Source organism: Zosterops lateralis (genome assembly GCF_965231275.1).
Source record: "Zosterops lateralis genome assembly, chromosome: 16".
Lineage (NCBI taxonomy): Eukaryota > Metazoa > Chordata > Aves > Passeriformes > Zosteropidae > Zosterops > Zosterops lateralis.
The window spans coordinates 14,258,051-14,285,413 of NC_139776.1; the positions used below are offsets into that span (position 1 = coordinate 14,258,051).

Consider the following 27,363-nt stretch of genomic DNA (forward strand, 5'->3'; position numbering starts at 1 on the left):
TCTCTGAGAGGAGAATTTGACGGATAGTCATATTGACCAATGGAGTCAGGAGGTTGTAACCTCCTTGGGCCAATCTTGGCCCTCTGTACAAAATGTATATAAGCTATTGGAGTCAGATAATAAAGAGCCTTCCATGTTTCACGCTGCTGCTGCCTGCTGTCCTCTGTGAGGATCCACATCCACGTCGCAACGTGTTGCCCCCCTAAGGGCAGCGGTAACAGAGGTGTTTTCAGGTTTGTTCTTATTTATACTCTGTTTAATTGGTTATAAAATAAATTAATTCCCCCAAGGTGAGTCTGTTTTGACTGTGATAGCAATTGGTGAGTGATCTCCCTGACCCATGGGATTTTTATCACATTTTCTCCTCCTTTTCAGTCAAAGAGGGGAAGTGATGGGGTGGCTCAGTGGGCATCTGACTAGCCAAAATTGACCCACCACAGTTCTCCAAACCCCTTCATCACTACCTCCACCTTCCATACTGTCTTGGGTTGTAGTGTAGAATGTACACAAAGTATTTATTCTATCACCATCTTCATGAACTGTTAAACCAAGTGGGGCAATGTTTTCCCAGGCCCCCTGCCTTTGGGCTGTCTTCTGTTAATGGTCCATCAACGCCTTGCCCAGGACTCACAGATAATTCCCTCCAGGAGTTATCTCTGTTTAATGGGCCATCAAGGACCCACTTCACAACTCATCATCCCACTGTGAGATGCTCTGCCCAGGGGGAGGAGCCAAGCATTCTCACCTGGATATAATTTGGGATTTGGGACAGTACAAGCAGCCCTTACCCACTGGATTCCCAGAGGACCAGAGCTACCAGACCTTTCAACAGGATCACTGCTTCAGGAAGACCACCTCACCTGGACTGCTTCCACCACCCTGCTCAGGTTGTGTTCTGACTCTGTCAGTGGTCCTTTGTGTTATTGCATTTATTTTATTTTATTTTTACCTTTTTACCTTTCTTCTTATGAAATTGTATTTCTGACTTGGAGCCTCTCACTCATTTTGCTTTCAAACCATGACACATACCTATTGCCCATAACTTCTTTATGTCCCTGATTCCACTATCAGTGAAGGATCTACCAGCACTGCAGCATTTATTTTGCACTTTATTTACAGGACACTCAAAACATGCCCATGGCACAGGCTACACTGTGATATTCAGTGGTCTGGGCCATCATCTGCCACCAAAACTCCCCTACCAGGGCTGGACACTGGAATTGCCTGTGGCAGGTCTGTGGCAAGTCCACGGTGCGTGCACAACAGGTCCATGGTGGGTCTCTGATGGGCTCCCAGTGGTCCCCTGGCCCAGGTGCCGTGTCCCTCAGTAAGGACCTCCTCACTCTCCACCCACATGCTTCTTCAGTGTCATCAGCACTTTTTGTGCCTGCTTCAGGACCACCTCTTCATCCACACTGGGGAAGGCGTCACTGGGGATCGTAGGGAAGGGATGGTAACTTGGGTACTGTGTGGCCTTGCTGTCCATGGCGTGTTCACACAACGTCTGCACGTCCAGGACGAGGCCCCTCAGCTCTGGCTCCTCCGCCTCCAGCCTTTGGGCCATACCCATCAGCCCCCCATGGCCCTCAAAAGCTTCACCACGGCAAAGTACAGCTGCCACCAGAGCCTTCTCCAGGGCCTGGTGCACTTTGAAGAGCACCCAGTTGGGGCAGCAGTGCTGGATGTCATTCTGAGCTGCCTGCAGGTCCCTCATGGCCTGACGCAGCCAACGCAGGGCCTCGGGGATGGATGGAGTCAGGGCCATGAGCTCCTCATGGCTCAGCCAGGAGCCACAACCTCCTTGTCTGTGGTGCCAGGTGGCACTTGCAGGTTTGTTTTGGACCCCAAGCTGCAGCCACACCTTTGGCTGCCCGACACCACGCCTCAAGGTTGCCAGGCTGGGATCCTTCCATGGCCCCTCTTCTGCCATAGCCTCCTCCTGCAGCCTCTTCTCCAGCTCTGGTGCAGCATCCACCAGTGCCACGTGGTTCTCCTCCAGAACCGAGGCCACTTCCTGTGGCTCCTGGCAGACCAGCATTTCACGCAGCACGGACAAAGCGCGTGCCTCCAGCTGTCCACCCAGGATGTTATTGATCTCCTGTGCCAGCGTCTCCACAACCCTCAGCTGGTGCCGGTTCAGCACCATCTCTGTGTGTCGGATGTAGAGGAGCCGCTGGGCACCATCAGACAGGCACACATGGATAACCTGTGACTGGGAGCTGCCCTCCACCTTTGCCCCACCATGCACCAGCACAGTGCGGATGTCCTTGCAGCACTGCACCTTCAGCTGCTCCAATGCAAAGCCCCCATCCCCCTCCATTCCTGTCATAGCCTTGGGGTTCTGCCACTGCAGCAGGGACTCCAGCCCTAGCCTAAACCTTGGAGATACTAGCAGGGTCTGCAGACGCCTCTGCACAGTGCACTGAGAGCCATAGTGACACGGCTGTGGACCACCCTCCTCCAGATGCTGCTCTGTCACCTCTGAGAGTACCTGTGGCCGCAGGTGGGGTGGCAGTCTTTGCAGCAGCCACCTGACATTACACCCAGACACTGGCAGTGCAGCCATGAACACAAAGGTCTTCTCCAGGGCCCGAGCAGCCTCTGAGGGCATGCAGTCATTGAAGTACAGTCTGTGGGACAGCTCCAGGCAGTCAGCAGTGCTCAGCAGGTACAGCTCAGCCACAGCAGAGCAATCGGGGGGCTCCGGCTCCTCCTGCAGCAGCTGGAAGAAATGCCGTGTGGCCAGGCGGACTGTCTTCTTCTGGCGACTGGTAAGGCTCCCACTGCCCCGGCTCTCCTGATAGATTTGGGCCAGCACATGGCTGTAGTGACTCACTGTGGGGACCAGGACGACACCAAGGCGTTGCAGGAGATCTCCAAAGGCAGCTACATGGGGGTGAGGTGTGAGTAGGTAGGGGTAAAAGTCAGCCTTGTCTGGGAGTGATGTCACCACCTGCCGTGGCCTGCCCATGTCCCCTGACTTGGCCAGCACCATGGGCAGCTCAGCAAGGTGCTCTGCATCCACCTCATTCAGATGGGTCTGCAGGAAGCTGTACATGCTATGGAGCACACTGGCCCGTGTGCTAATCTGCAGTTGTGTCGAGCAGGCTGCCCTGCACACATGCTCCAGGTTGGCCACCACCAGAGCAGTGGGTATCTCTACAAGGACTCCCATAGCCTTCAGGGACCTCTCCTCAAGGTCAAGGGATTTTGGCAGGATGGTGGCTGATGTCCACAGCAGCTCAGCCACATTTTCCTGGTAGGAAACACTGCCTTTCAGAGCAACAGCCTTAGTGCAGTTTGCAAAAGGAGGGTGGAGGTTCATCAGGTTTGTGGGGATATGCAGTGGAGGCAGGAATTGGATTGAGGCAATTTTTCTCAGGAAACCCTCTGACTCAGGATTTTTCAACAGGATTGCAAGTTGCTGGAGCATCACCTGCTGTCGCTCCAGCAGTTCTGCAGCATGGCAGGTAGCCTGAGTGGCTTCATGCTCTATCTCCTCTGCCAGTGCCACAAAATCCTCTACAGAGAGGTTGGTGCAGACACCTACCTCAAGGAGGAAACCCACAGCATCCCAGTTTGGATTTAGCTCCTTAAAGAAAGATTCAGGCACAAAGCGATTTTGGAGCCGCAGGGTGCGGAAGGAGGGCCTGTCAAAGTAGAAGTAGGAGGCCCGGCACAGTGTTCCATGGGCATCTGGTATAAAGGCCACCTTCTGAAAAGCTTCCACAATGGCCTTCTTGCTCTCAGTGTCACAGATGGGTTGCACAACAAAGAACAAGCGTAAAGCTTCCATGAGGTTTTGCCGTGTGAGCTGGGACAGCCGGGGAAGCACCACAGTCATGAAGAGCTTTTGGTCATCTGTAAACGTCCACTTCAAATCCTTGGCCAGCCGTTCAGGGATCAGACTTGGTGTGAGAAGCAGCATGTCTTTGTCCAGGTCATACAGGGCTTGGGCACGCAAGGGCACTTGCAGAAACTGCCTGCAGAGCAGCAGCACCTTGCTGTAGGGAGCCACAGCTACATAGCCCCCTCCAAACTTCCGGAAGAGAGGCAGGTGCCGGAGCTGCTCCAGTGCACATGAATCCAGCTTTCCCTGGACAAAGCTCAGCAGAGCTGTCACATCCTGGTCCCCTAAATCCCCCCAGCAGAGATCAGCTCTTCTGCCTGCCAGATGGGCCACTACAGCCCTGGGATCTGTGATCTGCAGTGCCCTTTGCTTCAGCCAACGCCGGGCAACATAGGGCAGAAAGAACTGCTGGAGTACAGGGATGCCCAGTTTGTGCAGCACCTTTTCCACTTCAGAGTGGCACTCAAAAAGAACCCTGCAGAGAGAGGACAGTGGCAGTAGGTGCTTTGAGTCTTTCTTACTCCCCTGAACAGGCAGCACTGCCATATCCTGGAGATGATCCATTAATGACTCCATGTTCATGTCTGAAGTCTTGGTGGGGACCACATCGACAAAGAAGGTCCACAGCCCTTTGAGCCATTTTTGACCCTCTGGGGTCCACTCCAACTGACTCAATGCCTCCTGGATGAGTGGTGTGGCCTCTGGGAGGCCAAGCTCCTTCACAAAGCAAGATGGTATCCATGCAGGAATACACTTTTGAGCAAAACGGTGACTGTGCTTGGGGAAGAGGTAGGCATAGGAATTCTTGAAGACAGGATGGTGGACGCTGAAAGCGTGCAGAAAACCATCTTCTGTGACCAGCAAGGGCAGGCCTTCCAGTTCTGTCTCGTCCCTATCCTTATGAGTACCTTGGGATTGCCTGCTCCCTCTTAAGTAATTCAGCAGTTGAGAGCAGCTCTCTGGGGTCCTCAGGGGTGTCTCAGTCAGCTTGCAGGGCACAGGCAGAGCCAGGGCCTTGAGGAAGCCCCGGAGAGAGTCTGGCTCTAAGACAACAGCATTCACCTGGGCTTCAATGAGCTCCTCATAGATCTGCTGCAGGTGGGTGAATGCCGGAACCAGTTTCACGTTCAGTTGCTGCAGCACTTCCTGCATTTTTGGGTCAGGCATCTCCTTGAGGAAGTACGGTTCTGTTAGCATATCCCCTCCACCCAGAGATGCCCAGGTTATTGTCACCCTGCTGCAAGGTGACTCCTTGTGGTACACAGGCACCAGGGGCAGGCGTGCATGACTGAGGTGCTTGTAGACCTCTCTCACCATGTTCTGAAAGATAGGTAGCACTCTTTTCACACTAGGGAAAAACTGGAGGAAGTTGGAGCTCAGGTACCACTGGCAGAATTCCAGGGATCTATACTGGAGCTCTTCTGGCTCCAGGGCTTTCCACTGCCTGGTGAGAAAGTCACAGTATAGTGGAACCACCAAGCTCTGGAGCAAAAAGTCATTCCAGGTTGCCTCTGGGCAGCCTTTGTCCCAGCGGAGACTGCGCCTAGCTGCATCCACAGAGAAGTTGGCGTTGATGTGCACAGGCAGCCCAGTGATCAAGGGCAGTGGGAGGGTGCAGAAGGCTCTGCCTGTGACTCGGTTCAGAGGCTCCAGGCGGGCAGCCACAGCCCCACAGGGCAGCGATTTAAACATGGGAGACTCCTCAGCCCCGCCTTGCACCCCAATTTGGGAGATCACCCTCCACACACTTGTGGTCTCCACCCTGCTATTTTTGATTTTCATGGTATAGGAGAGAGGGGTGGGGCTGTTCCCATCCATGGCTTGGCTTAATCTTGCTTGAAAATCCCGTCTCAGCTCTGCATCACTACCCGTGAGCTCTGTGGTCACCCGCAGCTTCTCCACCAACTTTTTCCCACCTGGGGGGATTGTGGAGAAGACCACAGTGTGGACGTGCCGGAGGAAGAGAACCAATTCCTCACCTTCTTTAGCCAGTGTTTCTTCCATGTTCTCGAGGTCTTGGTCTCGCACAACCATGTCAGACACCCTGGACTCAAGAGCCCCAGCTGCAGTGCGGAGTGGCAGCCGGAAAAGGACACCCTCTTTCAGGTTGAAGAAAGATGGTAGGAAGGTGTCATAAATGTCTGGAAAATTCCTCTTGAATTCAGTGTTGACAGCAAACATGCTACCAGGCTTCTCGGTTGTGGCTGTGGGCATGTAGTAGAGATGAGGATCAGAGACACACAGGGTACTGTCTCCGGTCAGGAAGGCTGGGCAGTCAGTAAAGTGGTAGACAGTGTTGAAGCCAAGGCCATATTTGCCTGTGACATCCTGCCGGTCTTGCTTGGCACCCACCCCCAGACGCTGAATGCCTTCTATGTCCTGCTGCTGGAAGGGGCGGTCATTGTAGATGCAGAGGGCAGGGCCCTGCAGGATGTTCCATTTCTCACTAAAAGTGGCCTTGGCTGGGTGCTGCCGGCGGTCCCACACGAAGTGCACAAGCCCCGCACCAGCATCATCCGCATTCTGGAGCACCTCCTTCACCATGTCAGGAGCGGATGCTGAGTACTCCTTCAAGATGTTCTTCAGCCGTGTTGGCAAATCTTCATGGGCACCAAATGGCTGTGCCCAGAGGCTCAGGTGATCAGTGATGAGTTCACTCCTCTCCAGTGCTCGGTGGCGTGTGGTGGCCACCCCACAGCGCAGGGCTGCCTCTCGGGACAGCTGTTTGTGGCATAGCAGGACATTTCTGTCCAACGGCATCCACGCTGAATCATTGAAGTAGAGTTTGTCTCGTGGGCGCAAAATGCCCTCCTCATCAGGCAGAAAGAGTTTCTGGGTCTGGCAGGCATCTGGCTGGTTGCCATCTTCCATCAAGCCACAAGACACCAGCCGCAGGGCCAGATCCAGCTCTGTGGCAGGCAGCGGCTCTCCTGCATGTGTCTCTGCCAGAGTGCAGAGCACTTGGGCATAATCATCCCAGGTGAACGTGTGGCGCAGCCCTACACACTCCCAGAGCTTCCTGTAGGGCTTGTACTGCTCTTGGAGCTGATGAAGGTATGGGACGGCCTCAAATGACAGTGTCTCAGCCACAGCTGTGACTGGCACAAAACGGGAGCCCACCAAGATTAAGAATTCCCCTTTGGCCACTGCAGAAGCCACCTCATCCCAGCTGGAGCGATGTTCCTGGAGCAGCATGTCCAGGTACTTGTAGCAGCAGTTGGTGTTGTTCTGCAGTGTCTCCAAAGGGAGACTGTTGGAGCTATGGCTGAGTGCCTGCAGCTGCTCAAGGACTCGAGCTGATGGTATCTGCTGGTCCAGCCCCAAGAAGGATGCTACCTCCTTAGAGAGGCTGAAGTCTTTCCCCAGCACTTTAGGAGCCAAGATAGGGCAGATGAGTCCCACTAGCGGGTCATGGAGGTGATGGTAGAGCTGGGCAGCTGGCAGCAGCACATGGTCACCAGTGGGCAATGCAGCAGGGAGGAAGGGCACAGTCTTGAATGCGGCCTGCAGGGTATTGTCTGCTCTCTTCTTCACTGCATCCTCAAGTAACTCAAGGACGCAGGCAGCCCTCTGGCAGCCCTGGGCACGATTCTTGGTCCAGACAAGCTGCACGGTCTTTGCCCTTTCCAGCAGCTCTGGCAGGTCCACGGTGTTCTTCACCATGCCCAGATTCTCCAGGTGGCTTAGTCTCTCCAGGGAAAGGAATGCATTCCCAGTGGGGAAGCGCCCATCCTCAGGGTTGTATAAAGGGGCAGCACGGCCTCTGGGATGCACCAGGCGATTGATGAGCTGCAGGTGGCCATGAGGGGTGACAGGGATGCAAGGCACTGTCTGCAGCACTTTGTCCACATCCTCATGAGATATATCCAGTGCATGCAGAACAAGCAGGTTCTGATCAACAGCAGGGAGGTTTTTCAAGTTGGGAAGCACAAGCTCACAGAGAAAGCGGTTCCAATCATAGGTTGCAGCATCCAGTGCCTTCCCGAGGCCCTCCTGCACCTTCCCAGGCAAGGCCACAGCCAAAAGCGGAGGGGGCACGGTGGTGGCAAAGACTCGCTGTGCCACAGTACCTAGCTTAGGGTGTCTCTCCACAGCCTGGTGCAGGAAGCGGGCGTCCTGCAGCGAGCACCAAGAGTGGCCATCAGAAAAGAGCCTGAGGCCCCTCCTGGCTGCCACAGCCTGGTAGAAACCAGTCACAGCCTCTGTAAAGGGGTAACGGGCAGTGCTAATGTCTGGCCAGAAGAGATGATACTCATAGTTCTTCAACTCGCCTGCCTCGTGCATGGCACGAAGATGGTCCAGTGCCTGGAGCCAGGCCATCGGCACAGCATTGTGGAGCAGCACTCGGTTCCACTTGCCTTGCTCTGCTGTGTCCCACAGCCCTTTGCGATTTGAGAGGATGCTGAAGGCCCCATGCAGGTGGACTGGCAGCCCTGAGATGACCGGCATGGGAAGGTGACAGAAAACTTGCCCCTTCTCAGCATCCAGATGTGGCACCCACTTGCCATCTTCAGTAGGGGCAAGGGGAAGGGCCACACCAGCCATGGGAGCTGGAGGATGGAGTCCTGCCTGTGTGTTCTGGTGAAACAGTTCCAGCAACACCCCATCACCCTGACACACCAAAACCAGATAGTGCCACATGGTACTGGATTCCTTCTCACAGGCTGAGAGCTGCTCGATGGCTGCCCAACTTTGGGGATCCCCAGGGGCCCCCAAATCTCGGATCTCCTTTCTCTGCAGTGTCACCAGAGGCGTGGTATCCTCTGCAGAGGTGGCTGTGTCTGGCAGCATCTCCAGGGACAGCTCCCTCACCTTCTTCAGAAAGAGCAGCAGGAGGCGGTTAGAGCCAAGGAAAGCAGTCCCAAGGGATTGGATGCGCTCTGTATCAAAGGCCTCAGAACAAATCTGTGATGTCACAGCTTCCTCTTCAGTGCGAAAAGGCAAGCGGAAAAGGCTCCCTGGAAAGGGTCCCGGCTCAGGCAGGCAGCACCCAAAGATACCATGGTAGGGCTGGAACTGCTCAGCAAAGACACGGAGAATACGTGGTCGGCTGGAGAAGTCCAGGCGGATGCCAGGGGAGCCAGCCCTGGGGATGTGCTTGCCCAGATGGGTGCCATTGGGATCAAAGATGAGTAGTGTCTCCCCACTCAGCACTGCTGGCACATCCGTGACACGGTAGACAGAGCTGAAGCCCAGCCCAAAGCGCCCAATCCGGCCTGCCTGGCCCTCCTTTGTGGCAGCCCCAACCCGGGTGATGTTCTGGAGGTCATCCTCTGTGAACAGGGCGTTGTTGTAGGCCCAGAGGGCTGGGCCATGGCAGGCAGCCATGCCTGGGTCTAGCAGCCCAGAGGTGGCCTTTCTGCAGCACCGCAGGTCCAGGAGGAAGCGGCACATGGTAGCGCCGGCATCCTCTGCGTTCTGGACCATCTCTGTGAAGAGGTCACTCTCCTCACCGTACTCCCGGAGGATGTTGCGGAGGCGGAGGGTGATGGGCTCCGAGGGGCCACAGGCTGTGAATGGCTCCGGGCCCAGCACCCGTGTACTGAGCAGCTCCGTGCCCAGGAATATGGCTATGCTGGAAGGCACTGCCTCGTGCACCACCTCCTGAATATCCTCTTCTTCCTCCAGCTCCATGTCCAGGTACACGGCAGAGGCAGCTGGACGGAGGGCAAAGCCTGAGCCCTGCGGAATCCTCACAGGAACTGGCACGGTGCCCTGGCCCTGGTGGCCCTGTCTCTTCAGCCACTCCAGGACAGCTATAACCACCTGCAACTCTGTGGCAGTGCCCGCTCTGGAGCTGCGCCTGTCTATGTCCTGCCCCAGGCAGCACAGGGCTGACACCGCCCTCTCCTCACTTACCCCCTCTGCCACCCCCCAAGCCCTGAAGAGGCAACTGTAGGGCAGGAAGTCAGGGGGCACACGGGGCACCAGCATCCCCAGCTCCAGCTTCTCAGGATAGCCCAGCACAGCATCACATGGCAGGACAAACCCAGACCCAGTCCACACAACAGCACCATCCAGGGCAGTCCCAAAGGCCTTCAGGTTTTCCTGCATGTGCCAGTAGATGGGTTGGAGAGCAGGACCCACCTCATCCATGTCTCTGTGCCCTGCCAGCTTTCTCAGCTGCTCCCACACTCTCTCTGGTGGTGGAGTCTGGCTCAGCCCCAGCTTCTTCTCTGCCTCTGGTACAAAGGCGTCAGTCAGGGGCATAGCATGCCCCACCAGGGATTGGTACTGTGTGGATCGCAGCTCCTTGGGGGGCAGGAAGGGCTGCCTGGGCTCTCCTGTGCACTTGAGGCGAGGTACCCACGGCAGGGCCTGGAGCTGCCCGAGCTCTGCAGCGCTGAAGGCGTCCAGTGACTTGGGGTGGTTGCAGACTGTGATCAGTGCCTCAGCCCTGGCCAGAGCTGCTGTGCCGCCCTGGCTGACTTTTGCTGCAGCTGCCAGGATGTCTGAGGGCAGCAGGCATCCCTCACCATGCCGCAAGCCCACGGCCCTCAAGGCACGGAGGACAGATGGATTGTGGAAGGCGGCAGGAGGAAAGCGCTCAGGTCCCAGCAGTGCCTGCAAGGTGCTGTCGCAGGGGTCGTAGAGGTCTCGTGGGCGTACAGGGCCGCCAGGGGTCTCCAGGAAAGCCAGCTCGCTGCAGGCCTGCTGGAGCGGGCGGCTATGTGCAAAGACAACGTCTCCATGCTGCAGTATCCAGAGCAGCAGAGCCTGTGTCTCAGCCGCGCGCCCTGCATATGCGCCTTGGGCCACAGCTCTGACGGCAGTCAGCATCACATGGGCTGCACTGATGAGGGGCTTCTTGAGCCTCCCGAGTAGCCGCCGGTCAACTTCATCCCGGCACCGCAGCACAGCCTCCGGCAGCACCACATCTCGGGGCAGCTCCAGCTCTGGCTCCAGCACTGGGATGGCACGAGCTGGCACCAGCTCCGTGGGCTGTGGGGTGGCCAAGCAGGGCAGTGGCAGAAAGAGGGGCAGAGCAGCCAGGGTGGCCATGTCCTGCTTTGTCAGGGATGGGACATCTGCCAGGTAGAGCCGGAGGGCGACCACATCTGCGTCAGGCAGTGAGGCCATGCGGGAGGCCACTGCTGCAGCCCCCTGTCTGCCCAGGGCCCGCAGGGCGTTGAGGGGGGATGGAGGCAGGACATACCGGGACAGGGAGCGGTGCCACGTGCCTGGTGGCACCACAGGACAACCCAGGAACTCCAGCACAGAGGCCACAGTAAGTGGCAGGAGCTGGTCCTCCCATGCCTGGAAGATAAGACTGGATTCAGGTATCAGTGGAGCAAGATGGACACTGGGGGCATCCAGTGAGGACAAGGATATGAGAGGGAGCCCCTCCAGAGGGCCCAGATCTTCCACATGGTGGGCCAGGAATTGCCACAGGGCTGGGAACCAGGAGGCTGGGGGCTGGGGAGGGCCTTGGGCCGGGCACCAGGTCACCAGGGTTGAAGACTGGGATGTCCAGGTGGGGGGCAGAGCCAAGCGCAGGGTCTGTACAGTCACGGCTGGATCCAGCAGAACCAGGTTGGGGAAGAGACCTGTGTACAGGAGGCAGAGGCTGAACTAGAAACACGTGGGACCTGGCAGGGGGACCCAGGAATGGGGCGAAAGAACCTGCAGGGGATGTGTAGGCCCCATATGGGATATGGGAGGCCCTGGGCTCTGGAGGGAGAGTGGATACCCTTAACAGGAACACAGAGAACCCAGAAACCCCAGATGGGTGGGGATATAAGAAAGAGATGTGGGAGGTAAAAAGGTGTTAGGGGGACCATTACTGGGAAGCACAGAGGTCTTCAAATGCAGGACACAGAGAGACCCAGTATCTGAGGGAGCACAGAGAAGACAGGGGAATGAGGGAAGAACAGCAAGGACATGGATCCCCAGAGAGACAGGGAGGTACAGGGAGACACTGATGCTGCAGAGGAACTCTAAGGTGTACAAGGCTGCCTAGGGATGTTGGGGTTTAGGTGGGGCAACCAGGGGACCTAAAGGTGGCCCAGAAACCCCCATCTCTTACCCTTCTTGGCAATGCCTCGTAGGAGGCTGTCCAAATCTGGCTCCAGGTCTGAAGGCAGGAAGGACCCAGCCAAACCAGGCAGGAGCTCCCTGTAGGGACAAACAGAGGTGCTGGGGGACTAGAGGGGTAATGGGGAGCAGCTTTCTGGGCACCTGCCTCAGCTCCCACTTGGTGACACCAGGTGAGAGAAGGAGGGCAGTGAGGAGCCCAAATACCCAGCTTTGGCCGTGGCTCCCCTTCCCAATTCAAGAGTGAGAGCTGTAACTGTGGGCACCTGGGCTGTCTTGCCCACTCTGCACGGAACGGAGCTGCTGGGGGCCGGAGCTCACCTGGGGCAGTCGGGTGTGTCCACGTAGACAATGCCTGATGCAGTTCCAAAGGCCACGAATGTTCCGTCGGCGCGGGGCAGGAGGGAGAGGCCCCGGAGCTCAGCGTGGCACCCATCCCCGGCCACGTATCGCAGCAGGGAGAGGCGGCCGGCAGCCGGGAGTTCTGCGGCCCCGTGGTGCCGCAGCACCTCCCGCACGTGTCCCGCCGTGGCCTCCCGCAGACCCTTCGGCATCCCCAAAGTCAGCGCCCTCCACACGTGGGGTGGGACCTCGGCCACCGGCTCCCCGGCTGCCACCAGCAAGGCCTGGACCACCCTCCGTGTCGCCACATCGCCCACGGCCTCTGGCAGCAGCACAGCCTTGGGTGCCCGCAGCCGCGCCGCCGCCCCCTCTGCGGCTGGCACCAGGATGGGGGCAGTCACCAGCTCCTGGCACACACGGCTCACCAGGCTGTGGATCCGGCCGGAGCTTGGTGTGCGCTCGGGGTCTGGCCACAGGCTGTAGGCATCTGCACCAGGCAGAGCCACGGCCACGGTGGCCAAGTGGCTGTAGACCCGGGGCAGGAGGTCCAGCAGCAGAAGAGCATTCCAGCGGGCATCTTCCTCACCCTTCTCGCCCTCCTGGGGCCAGCGCAGGTGGCGGCGATCATCGGAGAGGGCAAAGGGAGCACTGGCATGGACGGGCAGCCCAGTGGCCGTCTCATCAGTGGCTGGCAGTGGCAGGAAGCAGCAGAGCCGCCCTTGGCAGGCCCCGTGGAGGGGGTGTGCCAGGCTCAGCTCAGGACAGCACCCCAGCCCTGTGCCCAGAGCCATGACTGGCCCCTCAGTGGCCCTACCCGTGGCCACCAGCCACTCACTCCCAGCACCCACCCCATCTCCGTTCAGGGCCACCAGGCACCACGCCAGACTCAGCCCCTCATCCCCCGATGGCACTGGGACAGGGAGAGGTCGAGGGGATGCCACAAGTGTTCCCATGAGTGTCTGGACCCCGTCAGGAGCCACACGGTGCAGGGCCACACGGCGGACATGGCGGAGGAAGAGGAGGGCAAGAGGGGCCTCTGTGAGGAAGGTCTGGATAAGGTTGCAGATGCGCTTAGGATTGGAGACCCCTGCAGCAATTTCTGAGGGTTGCCGGCGAAGGGGGAAGCGGAAGAGGGTGCCCTGGGCTGAGGCACGGTGTTGTCCCACAGCTTCCAGCCCTGCCCAGAAAGGCTCGAAAAGGCCAGGAAGGTCCTGGGCTTCAGAGAGGTCCCAGCGCTTGCCAGCACCAGGCAGCACCTGGCATTCCGGGTCCAGCACCCCCAAGTATGGGGGGCTCAGCACACCTGGCAGATCTGGAGACATGGGAACCATGGAAGCCACAGAGATAACACAGACACGAATGCCTTCCCAGATCAACCCAACCCATCAATCCTCCAAATTCCCACCCAGTGGCCCCAAGTTTATCCTCACGGTACCTCCCACAATTCAAAACTTAATCCCAATTCACCAGTCCTCCCTCAGTTTGTCCCCCTAACCCTGCCCTCCATTGCCAGCCAGCCTCCTCCCAACTTCCCCATGCTTCAGGTTTCCTCACTTTGGACACAGCCCTCCATTTTGTACACCCCAGTGTCCCTCAGTTCTCCCCAGCACCTGTAGCTCAGTGCCTCCAGTAAAACCCCCATTCCCAGTTCAGTCCCAGCTGAGGCTCCCAGTGCCACTCACCGGTGAGGTGGTAGACAGAGGTGAAGCCCAAGCCGAAGCGCCCCACGGTGCGGGGATCCTCCCGCTTGTGTGACACCCCTGGGCGCTGAATGCCTGTCCAGTCCCGGGGCGACATCACAGCATCATTGTAGGCCAAGAGAGCTGGGCCTGGTGGTTGGCACCATCCATGGGTTAGGGGGGAATTGGACATGGAGGGAGAATTTGACATTTGCACTCAGTGTTCCCACAAGATTCCAGTCCCACAAAACTCTCATCAGTTTCACTGAGTCCTCCCAGTACTCTCAGTGCCCCCAGCATATCCCAGAACCTCTCACCAGTTCCAGTTCCCCCAGTTCCTCCCAGCAGCAGACAGTGCCACCCCAGGGCTTCATCCGGTTTCTCCCTGTGCCCACAGTGCCTCTCACCCTGGGTGCCTTCCAGTCCCCCTCCGGTGATGTCGAATTCCCGCTCGTCAGACACAAACACGACCTCTTTAGCACCAGCATCATCTGCATTCTGCACCAGCTCCTGGAATTAGGGAACAGGGCCCGGCCACGTGAGCCCCCAGGCCCTGAGAAGAGCATTGACCCTCTCTCCCAGCTAGGTGCCAAGGTCCTGGGGCTGGTGCTGGACAGGGACCAGCCCCACTGCCTGCGGTAACTCTGCCCCACTGGGCAAGAGATCCCACACAGGTGGGTTTCCTGGGGGTCTGACCTTGAGGATCTGCCCTCCATCTGGATACTTCTGCAAGATGCTGTGCAGGTAGTCAAGGAAGCTGGGTGGCCGCTGGCAGAAGGTCTCTCTGTAAAGCAGAGAGAGGGAGAGAAGGTGTGGGAGAGGCTCCATAACCAGGATCGCCATGTCCTCCTTGGATCCCGCAGGATGTGTGTCTCCTTGGAGAGGGTCAAGAGCCCCATCTCCTTCCAGGACCCACTGAAACAATCACCTCCAAGGATGACAACCACGCTTCCCCAAACCCCCATCTCTTCCTGGGATGCTCCAGTGCCCTGATGTTGGCTGGGTTAGAGTTAATTTTCTTCCCAGGTATGTATCTAGGGCTGTGTTCAGGATTTAGCATGAGAACAATGTTGGTTGCACACTGTTTGAGTTGGAGCCCAGTCAAGGATTTTTCAGTGTCCCATACTCTGCCACCAGGGGTGGAGCATGGCCAGGAGACCCGACCCAAACTGGCCAGAGGGAAATCTGGACCACAGAACTTCTTGCCCAGTACAGACACTGGGAGAAGGTTGGCCAGGAGCCACCAATCACTGCTGGGGGATGGGTGGGGCACTGGTCAGTGGGTGATGGGCAACTATTGGGCATTGCTGGTTTCTCTTGGGTTTTATTCCATTCTCTCTCCCTCTCATTAGTATTAGTAGCAGCAGTAATATCAATTTATTTAGTTTTTTTTCAATTATTAAACTGTTCTTTTGTCAGTTCAGAGGTTTTACCTTTTCTTTTTGATTATCCCTCACTGGGAACAGGAAGTGGCTTTGTGAGAGGAGCTGTGGGCAGAGGTTAAACTCTCCTGAGGGTTTGGGCAACCACAGAGTGTTGAGAAAGGGAAGGGAAGGCGAAAGGAAAGGCAAAAGGAAAGGTGAAAGGCAAGGCCACCTGCTGTAATATTTGTCTCATGGCTTAGCTCTCGCAGGAGAAAAGCCTCAAGGTGTAATTATTGACAGTTCCCACTGGATGGCTCCCGAAGCCCAGCGGGAACGGCAACGCTGAGCACAGCCGGCAGATTGGATTCAGCTCCAGCCGTTCTCTCGTACCACAGCCCGGTGGTACCAACCACAACCGAAGGATAACCTTAGCCCAGAGCCAGGGAGGATGAACATTCCTACGGGACCATACACACCAGGAAGGGTTTTATAAAATGCAGCGCTGGAGCCGCTTCTGGGCAGAAAATTCTCTCTCTCCCAGTCAAAACCAAGACATCCAGCAGTCCCCAAACCCCCCTCCCTGTGAGCCCTGACCAGCACAGTCCCCACCTCTCTGTCACCCTTCAGTTCTCTCCACCACCCCTTGTGTCCCCCACCCCACCAACAGCCCCCCGTGGCCCCCAGAACGCCCCAGCCATGCCCTGTGTCCCCCCATAAACCTGCAGTGACACCCCCAGACCCACTCACGCGTTTGGCTGCTTGAGGGCCATGATGGGCACTGCGGGGAGACCCCTGCGCGCTGCCCGGAGCTGCTGCTGCTGCCCGGAGCCCGGTGCCCGCTGCCGTCCAGTGCCCGCTGCCCGGAGCTGCCGCCGCCGCCGCAACGCGCTCCCGGTGCCTGGCGCTCTGGTGAACCCCCTGCTCCGCCCCCTTGGTCCCGCCCCCCGCGCCGACAGTTTCGATTCCCCGTTACACTCGCATAGACGGGGAAATGTGCTTTTATCAACCAAAAATAGCGGCGAGGGAGGAGCCTGGAGACATGAAAGGCGGCGGCGGGACGGGATCAGGAACTTGGCTATGGGGCAGGGATATGGGAATGTGGAAACGTGGATGGGGTATGGGAATACATGGGGATATGGCTACAGGGATGTAGTGTGTGAATATACAGGGATGTAGTGTGGGGATATTGCTTTGGGTCCAGGGCCATGAGGGCCTGGTCTCCTGCCTAAGACTCGCCTGCAGAAACACCTGAACTGTCCTGGATGGAGGGGCTGTATCAAATGGATCATGGGACCATATGGAGATCACTGTATAGATCACATAAGACAAATTTCAGCCCCATGGACTGTTACAGACCATGTGAGGACCACACGACATCATAAGGGCACCAGATTGAGGCTACTTGGACTGCAGACTGCAGGCAAAAAGACCACAAAGATGTGAGACCACTTGGAATGTGTGAAGAAGGAACCTGTAGGACACGGTGACTTGAGGCAAATGCAGGACAAATTCAGGGGATGCAGTGAGACACCTCTGCAGGGAATCCTCCTCACCTCTTTCTTCTTTCACCTTGCTCCTGAGTGCAATGGCAAGCAGGTCAGTACTCCATGCCTTCAACCCCTCTCCAGGCAGATTCACACTCCTCCAAGACCCTAATCCCTGTGACCCTCAGAGCTGTGGTGGGAATGCATATAGCCATGGGTCTCTGCTCCATGTTCCCCCTCTGCAGGGATGGAGATGGGTCCTGCACTGGTGCCAGGAGCACTGGCCAGCCGGGGGACAGTGGGACACACCGCTGCTGCTGTGCCACAGAGTGGCATTGTCCTCACAGGGAATGCTGGGGGAGAGAGAAGAGGGATGATGTTGGTGGCATCAGGTGATGGCGTTTGTCTTCTCAAGTCAGTTACTGTGATGGAGCCAGGCTGTCCTGGGGTGGCTGAACCTGCCAGTGGGAAGTGGGGAATGAATCCCTTGCTTTGTTTGCATGTACATCTTTTGTTTCCCTTATTAAACAGCTTTATCTCAAACCACAAGGGTTTTTTGTTTTTTTTTTTCACTTTGACCATTTGATTCTCTCTGCTGTCCCACCAGAGATCATGTGTGGGGCTCAGTTGTTGTCTGGGATTATACCACAACAGAAGATACATAAAATGCACCTTGATAGGTGCAATAAAACTGACCCTTCCCTTCCCTGTTTTTTTCTCATGTGCTGGGCTGAGAGGTGGACAGAGCAAGCTGAGGCACCTCCTGGGCTGTTTGGAACAGTTCTACATGTCTGGAACAAAGTCTTCCATGTAGTTCTCTCTGGATGTAGCATGGCCAGGACAAGCACCAGTGTTCGGAGATGAGAGACAGGGAGGGAGGGATCTAATTTAACATTTATTCTCCAGCATCTTGGCTCTCAGAATTAAGGCAAAATTTGAAAAATTGAAACTGAAAATAAAGACAAAAATAGGCAGATCATAAGAAAGGGAAGCAGAGTCCAAAACAAGTCTGACAATATATTTTTTTTTTCTCTTTTGGAAAATGCAGGTTCACTGAAAAACCGATAAAACCCACTTGTAAGAAAAAATCAGTTGTTATTCTGAACTAATCTGAAACAGCTCAGGTGGAAAAAATGTTTTCCTGTTGATATTTTCAAGAAGAATATTTTACTATTTTATAATCCAAGATGATGTTTTAATCACAGTATTTGAATTAACACCTTGTTTAAAGTGTGAAAAATAATCAAAAAAAGAAGACAAAAATATATTTTACATAAAATCTTTTTAAAATTTAATCTTAAGAATTTCTTCCCATTTGTCTTCTTGAACAACAATCATATCTTGATCGAATCAAAGAAATAAAAAAAAAACAACTGGAACAAATCTTGAATAGCATTATTTTTCCAAATATTTGGGTTTTTCTACCAAAAGTCTAAAATTTGTGTGACAGGTAAAAATCCATTTGTGGCTTAGCTTAATAGTTAAAATCTAAAAATGTCTGTGGCACAAATTATAGCAACATTGCACGGTGTTGAATTTTTGGGTGTACTTTGGTGAACTGTGGGTTGATACTGCTTGCCTTGGGAGTCCGAGTTTGCTGCTTCTCTTCAGCAGAGGCAGGTCTAGAACGATGTGAAGTCTGCCCTGACATTTCTAAAGCCACCTTTCCTGGGAAGTATGCTTCAGACTTGTTCTGGCTGCTCTCTGGCCTCAACACTGGAAGACACAGCTGCACGCTCAGGTGGTGGTTGTGTAAATAGGCAGGCAGAGAGTTTGGTGCCTGCTTAGCTTGTCTGAAGATGCGTCTGCATGTGTTTAGAGTTTGTAGTTAAGACCTCCACTGACAGACAGGGAGAATCCAGGCAGGAAGCAACAGCCAAGGCCTGCAGGGCTATCGGGAGCCATGGACTCAGGTGTCCCAAACATGATGATCCCAGTAGTGAACAGGTAGAAGATCATTGCTGGAGTCTGCTTGGCTGACTGGGAGCAATGCAACAGTTGCTGGATTTCAGCAGCAGGGGTGTTTTCTTGTGATATTTGCATGGTTTGGAAACAGCTTGTATTTCTTTATCCTTCCCTGGTTTTCGCTAGTATGGACATACTTCTGCTCTAAGCAGTGACCTGAGGCTGCAGAATTAAGCTGGGGAAGGAACGGTTTCTTTCAGGGCCAAAAAAGAACCTACTGTTTCACATATTTGCACTGTAGCCAGGGGTTTGCCTCAATGATCCTGATGGGTCCCTTCCAAGTCAGCATATTCTGTGACTCTAAGGTGAGAACATTCAATGGTGGAAAGGGCTAAACTGGCTGGGATCAGGAATGCTGGGGATAGTGATTCCTGTCAGACGGTGACATTTCACTTGCTGATGAGGTAAGACGCGCAGCAGCCTTGTCTCGTCGGCAATGCAGTTGCTGAGGAGCCGTCTTTGGGCAGTAGAGGGAGGTGTAGCTGTAGCTGGGGGTGAAACTCAGATCACAGGGGAGTTCTTCAGAGCTGCTTAAGTGGATATTAAGAATTGTCTCCAGCCACATCTTTCCATACCCCCAAAAGAACCATTTATGGTGGTAGGAATCTGACAGTACATTGTTCATTAAAGCTTTTGATATTTAATCTCAAATGTGCTTGCAGGGATACAATAAGAGGCACATCCTGTTGGTGCTGTTTGTGGGAGGCCCTGTGTGCCTGTCCAGATCTGTGTGACTCCACCTGTCCTCTGTAGGCTCCACAACTGCTTGGACCTGGGCTTGGAGCTGTAGCAGCCTGCTCTCTTTCTCAGGCAACTGATGGATCAGGCAACTCCTAGGAGTGGCAATAGAGGAGGAAAGCTCTTCCCATGGTCCCATGCTCTGGATGTACCCAGAGGTCGGTCTCAGACTGAGGGATGTGCAAGAGGCTCTGGAGAGAGGAGCAAGGATTCCAATGGGCCCATGGAGGTGCCCATGGATGGGCCCACAGTGATGCCACCAACATCATCCTGGATGGTGTGAGCCTAGCCAGAGGCACAGAACAGCCAGGGCTGGTTCTCCACAGGGCACTGGTGAGCCCAGAGCAGTTTGGTGTGCCCAGTGGGGGCTTTGGAGACAAATGGGCCTGAAAGGATGCTCTCCAAGGAGATGCTGATGCCTTCTTGGGGCTACCTAAAAACAGAGGCCAGATAAAATCAAGGAAATAATAAGCAGTTATGTTTATTGAAGGGCCTTAAGGTAAATTTTGGGCAGACAAAGTCACCCGAGGGGCTACACCCAAAATGGATGATGGGTCACAGGTTTTCATACTTCCATAATTTTTATAAGTTTGGTCCACTTACATATTGGGGGTTAATCTTCCAATTACAGCTTCAGGTAATGAAGTCATTTACTCCAAGTTTGCTCCACCCCAAATTCACTTTTGTTTACATGTCTCAGGTTTTGAGACAGTGAGGTGTCCTTGTTTCTCAGGTCTAGAGAGGAATTGTTTTGTCTGACTAAAATGGGAAAGCAGTAGCTGATACTGTATTTGGAGTTTAGAGTTGTACACTAAATTAGAAAATATAGGGTTAGAAATATATGAAAAATATAAAAGCTAAAATACTAAGGCATCGATGCCAGGAATCAGTTGAGGCTGCAGGAGGTAAAGGGTGATTCAACAGGAGTGAGAGCCAGAGGAGGTGCCCAGAACAAGGAAGAGGCCATAGGGCACCCTCCTGCCAAAACTTCTCCTTGCCCATGGAATCTCCAAGGGAGACCAAAAAGGCTGCAAGGGCAAGAGAGAAAAGGGTAGATAAGGGTCTGGAAGAAGTCCAGCTTTGCCTTTTTCCCCTGGTTTACACCCATATAAGCCCCACCGACCCAGCCCTGAGCCTTTCCTGTTTTTCCTGCAGGGGCCAGATGTGGCAGAGGTTGCAGACACAGAGGGGGCAGGATATACTGCCTGCAGCTCACAGGAGGGCAGGGAGCCAAAACCACTGCCACCTTCAGAGCAGGACCTCTGGACAAGCTGCCACAAGTCCCACACAGCCCCAGTGCCAGAATCCATCCGTTCCCTTCTCCCATGTCCAGAGGTGCAAGTGACTTCCCCTGTGTCATTAGCCCTTCATTATTGGCAAAGGGAGCTCTGTCTACACCACTGACTAACCCAGAGAAGGTGCAGCTGAGGTGCACCTGGCTCCAGGTGTGGGGTGGAAGGGAGCAGCTGTCTGGAGTAAGGACCATCTCCATGCTCCAGTGTGGGACTGGAGGGGTTTGGATGGATGAGGAGTGGGACCAACCCAGTGGGGTGCACCCAGACCTACAGGTAGGAGGTATTGCTGTCCCTCCTGCAATGACAGACACTGTAGGCCAGAAAGACACAACTGCCCCTGAGAAAGCCAAAAAGGAAGTCTAGTTCCTTCTCTTCTATTTCATTCTGTTGAGACACCAAACTTGTGGGTTTGTGGTTGCAAAACAGCCTCCTATTTCATAAGACAGAGAAGATGCCATTTCCCCATCAAGTGACCGGACCTAAGAAAGAGAAACAAAAAGTCCTGATAGCCTTTCCCCCAAGGTCTGCAGGATCCTAAGTTGTCACAGGGGCCCAGCCCTGGGCATGTGACTGGGACATTGTGGTTCCAGTTCAACCATCCCAGCCCTGCAGTTGTGCTGCAGGAACCCAAGCTGTGGAGCAGAAGGTGGCTTGTGGCAGCGAGGAGCCACAAGAAGCCACACAACTGCTCAGTGCCTCTGGCCAAAGCCTTTCTCTGAAGAAGCCCTTGAGCCAAATAGAGAGGGAGCCAGGAGGGATATGATGCTGCCTGTGACCCATGTGCTGGCCTTCGGTGAGTGCCAGAGACTGTGGGGATTCCCAGAGGGCGACAGGACGTGTCCAGACGCTTCACAGAGATGTTACACAGCTGCTTCTCTTGCAGGCGCTTGGCTGGTGGCACAGAGTGAGGCTACACTGAGTGAGTATCTTGAGGAGGTGAATGGGGAGGTTGGACACATTTCTGCGCCCACCCATCTCCCAGGGCTCTTCCACAGGCCCCTGGAACAAAACTCACCTTTGTGTGGAGATGGGGCCTGGTGGCAGCCTTGGGCTCATAGCAGAGCAGGAGCTGGGGGCTCCTTGTCTGTCTGGCAGCATCTCTCTCCCTGTGCAGGTGCCCGCACAATCTCCATCTTTCAGAAGCCACCTGGAGTCATCCCACCAGGAGGCTCCACCACCATCTGCTGTATTTGCCAGTGCAGCTATGGGAGCTTCATGCTGTACAAGGGCAGCCGCCGGCTCCATACCCTGGAGCTGAGTGGCAGCAGGGCCGAGTTCTCCATCTCTAATGCCACCAACAACGATAGAGGTGCCTACATCTGCCATTACCTGGAGGGAGGCACTGTGCTGGCTCGAAGCAATGAACTAGAAATCTCTGTGGAAGGTGAGGGATGTGCTGTTTCCTCTCTTGTGGGGTCATATGCCCCAGGGCACACCGGGATGTTCGTGGCCATTCCACGATGGGCAGAGTTTTTCTCTTCTTCCCTGGCTTGGAGAGGTGGGGACCATTTTTACCTCTGCCTGAGCCAGTTGGTGGCTTCACAGGGATCCTGGTGCTCCTGGCACCACGTCAAAGCCTTCTGCACCTTCTCATTCCCTCTCCTGTCCCCACAGAGCTCCGTCTGCCCAGACCCGACCTCTCTGTCCTGCCTGGGCACGAGGTGACTGCTGGAGCTGACGTGATGTTCCGCTGCACCTCCGCACATCCCAGCACCGTCTGTTACCTGTACCTGGAGGGCCACACCCGAGCCCAGCTACTCTCAAGGGAACAAGGTGACTACAACCTCTCCCATGTGCAGAAAGGTGACAGCGGCCGCTACAGCTGCCAGTGCTCCACCCTGAATGCCTCCAGAGAATGGTCTGCTGTCAGCAACACCCTGGACTTGGTGGTGAGAGGTGAGACATCCCCCAGCCACGTCCTGCTCTACCCTTCCTCCCTGCAATCTGTCACATCCTGGGTGGAGGCTAGAAAGGGCAGGAAAGCAGCTATAAGAAGATGGGTTCCAGCTGTGAAGCAGAGAGTACCAGCTTCCTTCAGCTGTGTTTGAGACTGGCCAGCTCCTCAGAGACCCTACAGATGACCTAGAGACCCTATAGATACAGGATTGCTGTGCTGACAGGTGGGGATAAGAGTCAGAGAACACCTCTCCCTGCTCCTCCCAGCCCCAGGGACAGTCATGTATCTTGTCACAGCTCAGTGTCACCATCTCAGTGGCATCTGAAGGCCAGCTCCATGTTTCTTCCCTCCTTCCCATCTTTGTTGCCACTGGGCGGGGTCACAGGTAGGGGGTGTCCCAGGAGACAGGGATGTGGAAGGTGCAGCTGGGCCCCCCCTCGGGGCTTCCTTTGCTCCCTATGAATTTCCCTTTGTGTCTATTTAGCCCAAGACCTCCCTGGGGTGTCCCCTTGCCCTGCGTGTCCCCTCGGATCCCCTGCTTGCACCCATGGGAGGACTGGGATCTCGCTGTGGGTTCCTCCCCAGTGACAGTCCCTTCTGCCCCTGCAGATTACACGCTGTGCAACACCGTGCGCCTGGCGCTGGCGGCCGGGCTCCTGCTCCTGCTGGGGCTCATCACGGCTGAGGCGGCGCGGAGCCGCTGCTGCCGCGGCTGGAGGAGCCGCCTGCTCCCCGCAGGCAGCGCTGCCCCGCCGGGCACCGCCGCGGGACCGCCGCGGTTATTCCCCTCCAGCAACCCGCGCTGGGATAAATAAACCGTGCGTATCGCCGTCCTTGTCCCGATTTCTGTACCAATCGCGGTCCCTGTCCCGCTCTCGGCTGCCTCGGGAGTCCCGTGGGGCGGGCGGGCGGTGGAACACCCGGGAACACACCGGGTCACCCCGCGGTGACCGCTGCACTGACCGTTCCACTGTTCTTCTGGCTGCACAATGATTGCTGCACTGACGACTACACTGACCGCTGCACTGACCACTGCAGTGATTGCTGCACTGACCACTGCACTGACTGCTGCACTGACTGCTATTCTGGCTGCACAGTTATCACTGCACTGATCCCCGGCCACAGAGTGACTGCTGCAGTGACTGCTCCTGCTGCAGTGACCACTGGACTGACCACTCTGCTGACCACTCCTGCCATGCAGCAACCGCTCCAGCTGTGTTGTGCCTGCTCCTGCTGTGCACTGACCATTCCACTGACCACTCACCCTCTGCACAGTGACCACACTGGCCATGCAGTGACTGCTCCCCATGCAGTGATGGGTGCACTGACCTCTCCCAGCACACAGTGACTCCTCTTGCTACCCCACTGCACAGTGATTGCTCCCACTGCCTTGCAGCACAGTGACTGCTCCAGCCCTGCAGTGACTACTCCCACAGTGCAGTGACCGGTCCTGCAGCACAGTGACCACTCCTGCTTCACAGGCCTCTGTTGCTCACATTCATTTATTATTTTAAAACACTGACAAAACACATCACACCATCATCTATATATATAAATTTACTTTTGTACCACTATAAATTTATATATATAGAACCTTTAAATCTCTGTACATTCAGGACACACAGTTCCAGAATAGCTGCATTGGCTAGAACAGAAGGATTTTCATTATGAAAACACAGAGAGGAGGTGCTGATATCAAAAACACAGAAAAAAAGAAATTAAGAAAGAGTGCAAAATTAATGAAAGTGCAAAAAAGCTTTTGTTATCATAATCACACTCCCTCCACAATATGGTCCCCATTCCCCCCTCCAAGGATGAGCAAGCCTCAGGCCCCAGAGGGAAGGGCTGGGCTGGAAGAAAGGAGCCAAGCTGCAGCCCTCCTGTCTTTTCCTCCCTGCATCCTCCTCTGGAGGATGAGGAGTGAAGAACCCAAGTGGCAAAGTCACATCCCTCTCCTGGCTCCCTCCTCCAACACCCTCAATTGCACCCACGGGCCCAGATGTGCCCCTGTGGGCAACAGCTGCCCTAAGCCCCCAGCCCTCCTAGACCATTTGGAGGGTGCTTTTCTCTTCTTGTGATCACCATGGAAAGCAGCAGAGGAAGGTGAGGGCAGGCAGCTATGCTCTGGTGGAGCAGGCACAGCTGCCCTCCCTGCTGAGCTCCAGGCTGGCTGCTCTCATGGAAATGGAGACCTTGGCTTGCACTGTCCTAGTGCTCCCAGTCCTCCATAAGGAGGAGGAAACAGTTTCCCAAGAGGCTCCAACTGCTCCCATGCACCCAGAGTCAGCCACAGACCAGCCCCTCCAGAAGACACTCCATAGCTGAGGCTGGAGCACGTAGTGGGACTTTCTCCCATGGCTCCAGCTAAGCCCTGCCAGGAACAGAGAACTGGGGACTTCCACTCAGAAAAAACCATTTGACTTGAAGAATTCTTCATTGACTTAGAAATGCTGGCTGCAGTCACATCTCTTGAAAAGGCCCCAGAGGGGAATCTGTGGGCCAGACCCAGCCCACTGTCCTCTCTGGCTTCTTAGTGACATGGCAGTGAACACCCCTGAACTGGTCAGGCAACAGGGGAAGGACAGAAAACTTTTGTGTTTCTGCCTTGGTCACAGCTGTCCTTGACAGTCCCTGAGGGGGGACTCCCACTCAGTGCTCTCTGGGGATGGAGCACCTACCAAGACCAGGGGTGCAGCAAACCTTCCTTCTCTTGGCCTCCCTGCTGGGACCAGGGAAAACTGCTCACAGTAGACACATCACACAAGACCCTGGGATGGGCGTCTGCTGCCTCCACAGCCCCAGAGACCCCCACCCTAAAACAGCAACACACCAACAGCAGGGGAATGGCATCATGGTACTCCCACAATCACCCATCCACATGTACACAATGCTTTGGGTTTGGTTTTAAAGGACACAGAAGGTTATAAGTTTTAACAGTAAATAGCCCTTGACCACATACAGACCCTGTAACTCCCTCACCCAGACAAATCCAGCAGCCTCATACCCCAACAGGTACATCAGCCTGAGAGGCTGAGAAAGCAATGCTCAATTCAGCAGGTGTGTGACACAGCCTCCCTTCTCCATCACCCTTCCAGGGGGACTCCTGCTCCTGACAGCTGCTGCCAGCACAGAGCTCAGACCCACTGGGGACCTGGGCTCCAGCTTTGCAGCCAGAGCCCCCAGATGAGGGGCAGCACCCTGGCAGTCTGGTCCAGGTCATGTCTGGTTTTAAGATGGAGGTGAGGAGAGCCCAAGGCAGGCGGTGCAGTGGCTGGCACAGTGTGGGGATGCCCCTCTGCCTGTGTGCCTGGTGACCAGGCAGGGCACGACCTGGCTGCACCCAACAGCAGAGCAAGAGCCAGTGGTGCTGGTTGTACCCAGCCCTGGGGGGAACCAGGGCTTGGCTCATGGCTCCTCTTCCCCTTCAGCAGCATCTTCTGAGCTCCTTACCACCTCTGCTCTCCCAGGCACTCCTGTGAGACACAAGGCTCTTCCTCCTTCAGAGTAGTTTCAGATCTGATGCCTGGGTAGTAGCTCCTCTCCCAGCACCCTGGGATGGTGCTCTGTCCCTTCCCCAGCAAGAGGAACGACTTCAGATGTGGGAATACAGCAGATGAAAATAGGATGCTTCCCTAAGTTGGGTTCTTGCAAGCTCAAGGGCTATGTCCAGTATGAGGGAGCCTTTTCATTCCAGATCACACCTAGAAAAGTCTCAGCACCATTCACAGCCTGGGCTGAAGGTACCAGGGCTCCTCCTCTTCTCCCCCAGGACACAGTGGCCCAGAAAGATGGCTCTCCATCAGCTGAAGAGACCAACGTCCACACCACTTCCTGCAGATGAAGGGTGGCTCGGGGAGTGACTCTGGGACCCAGGGACACAGCTTTTCATTCCCACTCCCTCTCTCCACAGCTGCAGTCCTTGAAGAGATGCAAGGACACAAAAAAGGAAAGGAGAGGGAAAGCTGCCTAAATCAAACCCAAGCAATGACAAAACAAAGACATGGACAAGTTGCAAGTCCTGCATGAAGAACAAGCAAGAGCAGGTCAAACATGACCCCAAATATTCAATATCAGAGTCAAAATGCTACATTTCCATGGGAAGCCTCAAACAGGTTGACCCAGATGTGACAGGGGCTCTCAAAGCAGTGCTGCTCCAGCACACATTGGTGGTGCACTTGCTCACATCTCTGCATCCCTGTCTTTGGGCACTGGGAAAGGGAGGAAATTGTTTTACTTGTATGTCATTGTTGGGAATGGGAAAGGAAGCAGACCTAGGACTGGGTCCCTGGGCAGGTGGCCATCCTCCAGCACTGCACGGCCACCCCCTGCTCCAACAGCTCCCACATCAGGTGTGCCAGGGTGATGGACCCTGGAGAGCAGTGTGGGGACTGCCAGGAGGCACAGGGGCCTATCAGAAGATGCTGGGACTCTTCCAGGACCCCCAGGAATGTTGGCTTTTCTGGCTCAGCAGCCCTTTGGTCCCTCCTCCATTACAAGGGACAGAGTTACATGAGCATTCCCAAACTGCTTGTGGCCCTGTTGGAAAGGTGCTATGTTCTGAAAAGGACAGAAACAAACCAGCTAAGTGCTGGATTTCTTTTAGCTCTGCAGGTAAGAGATCCAGGGACAGCAGAGGATCCTGCTCTTCAGACAAAACCAGGGTGCCCTGTGAGGGCAGAGGGTGGAGAAGGCAGCTTGGCAGAATTGACTCAGCC

The 27,363-nt window shown here is 55.3% G+C and overlaps 2 protein-coding genes across 2 annotated transcripts; one reads left to right on the forward strand and one right to left on the reverse strand.

Moving 5' to 3' along the window:
• Positions 1-999: 999 nt before the first annotated feature.
• Positions 1,000-16,039, reverse strand: LOC310916087 (sacsin-like; the record flags this gene model as incomplete). Its single annotated transcript, XM_083873373.1, has 7 exons — positions 1,000-11,397; positions 11,877-11,965; positions 12,206-13,538; positions 13,909-14,055; positions 14,313-14,415; positions 14,602-14,689; positions 16,017-16,039. 7 exons carry the CDS (start codon positions 16,037-16,039, stop codon positions 1,340-1,342), a joined length of 11,841 nt encoding a protein of 3,946 aa, XP_083729499.1. The 3' UTR covers positions 1,000-1,339.
• Positions 16,040-21,271: 5,232 nt separating this feature from the next.
• Positions 21,272-23,463, forward strand: LOC310915977 (osteoclast-associated immunoglobulin-like receptor; the record flags this gene model as incomplete). Its single annotated transcript, XM_083873200.1, has 5 exons — positions 21,272-21,544; positions 21,635-21,670; positions 21,866-22,135; positions 22,366-22,647; positions 23,258-23,463. Exons 1-5 carry the CDS (start codon positions 21,511-21,513, stop codon positions 23,461-23,463), a joined length of 828 nt encoding a protein of 275 aa, XP_083729326.1. The 5' UTR covers positions 21,272-21,510.
• Positions 23,464-27,363: the final 3,900 nt, after the last annotated feature.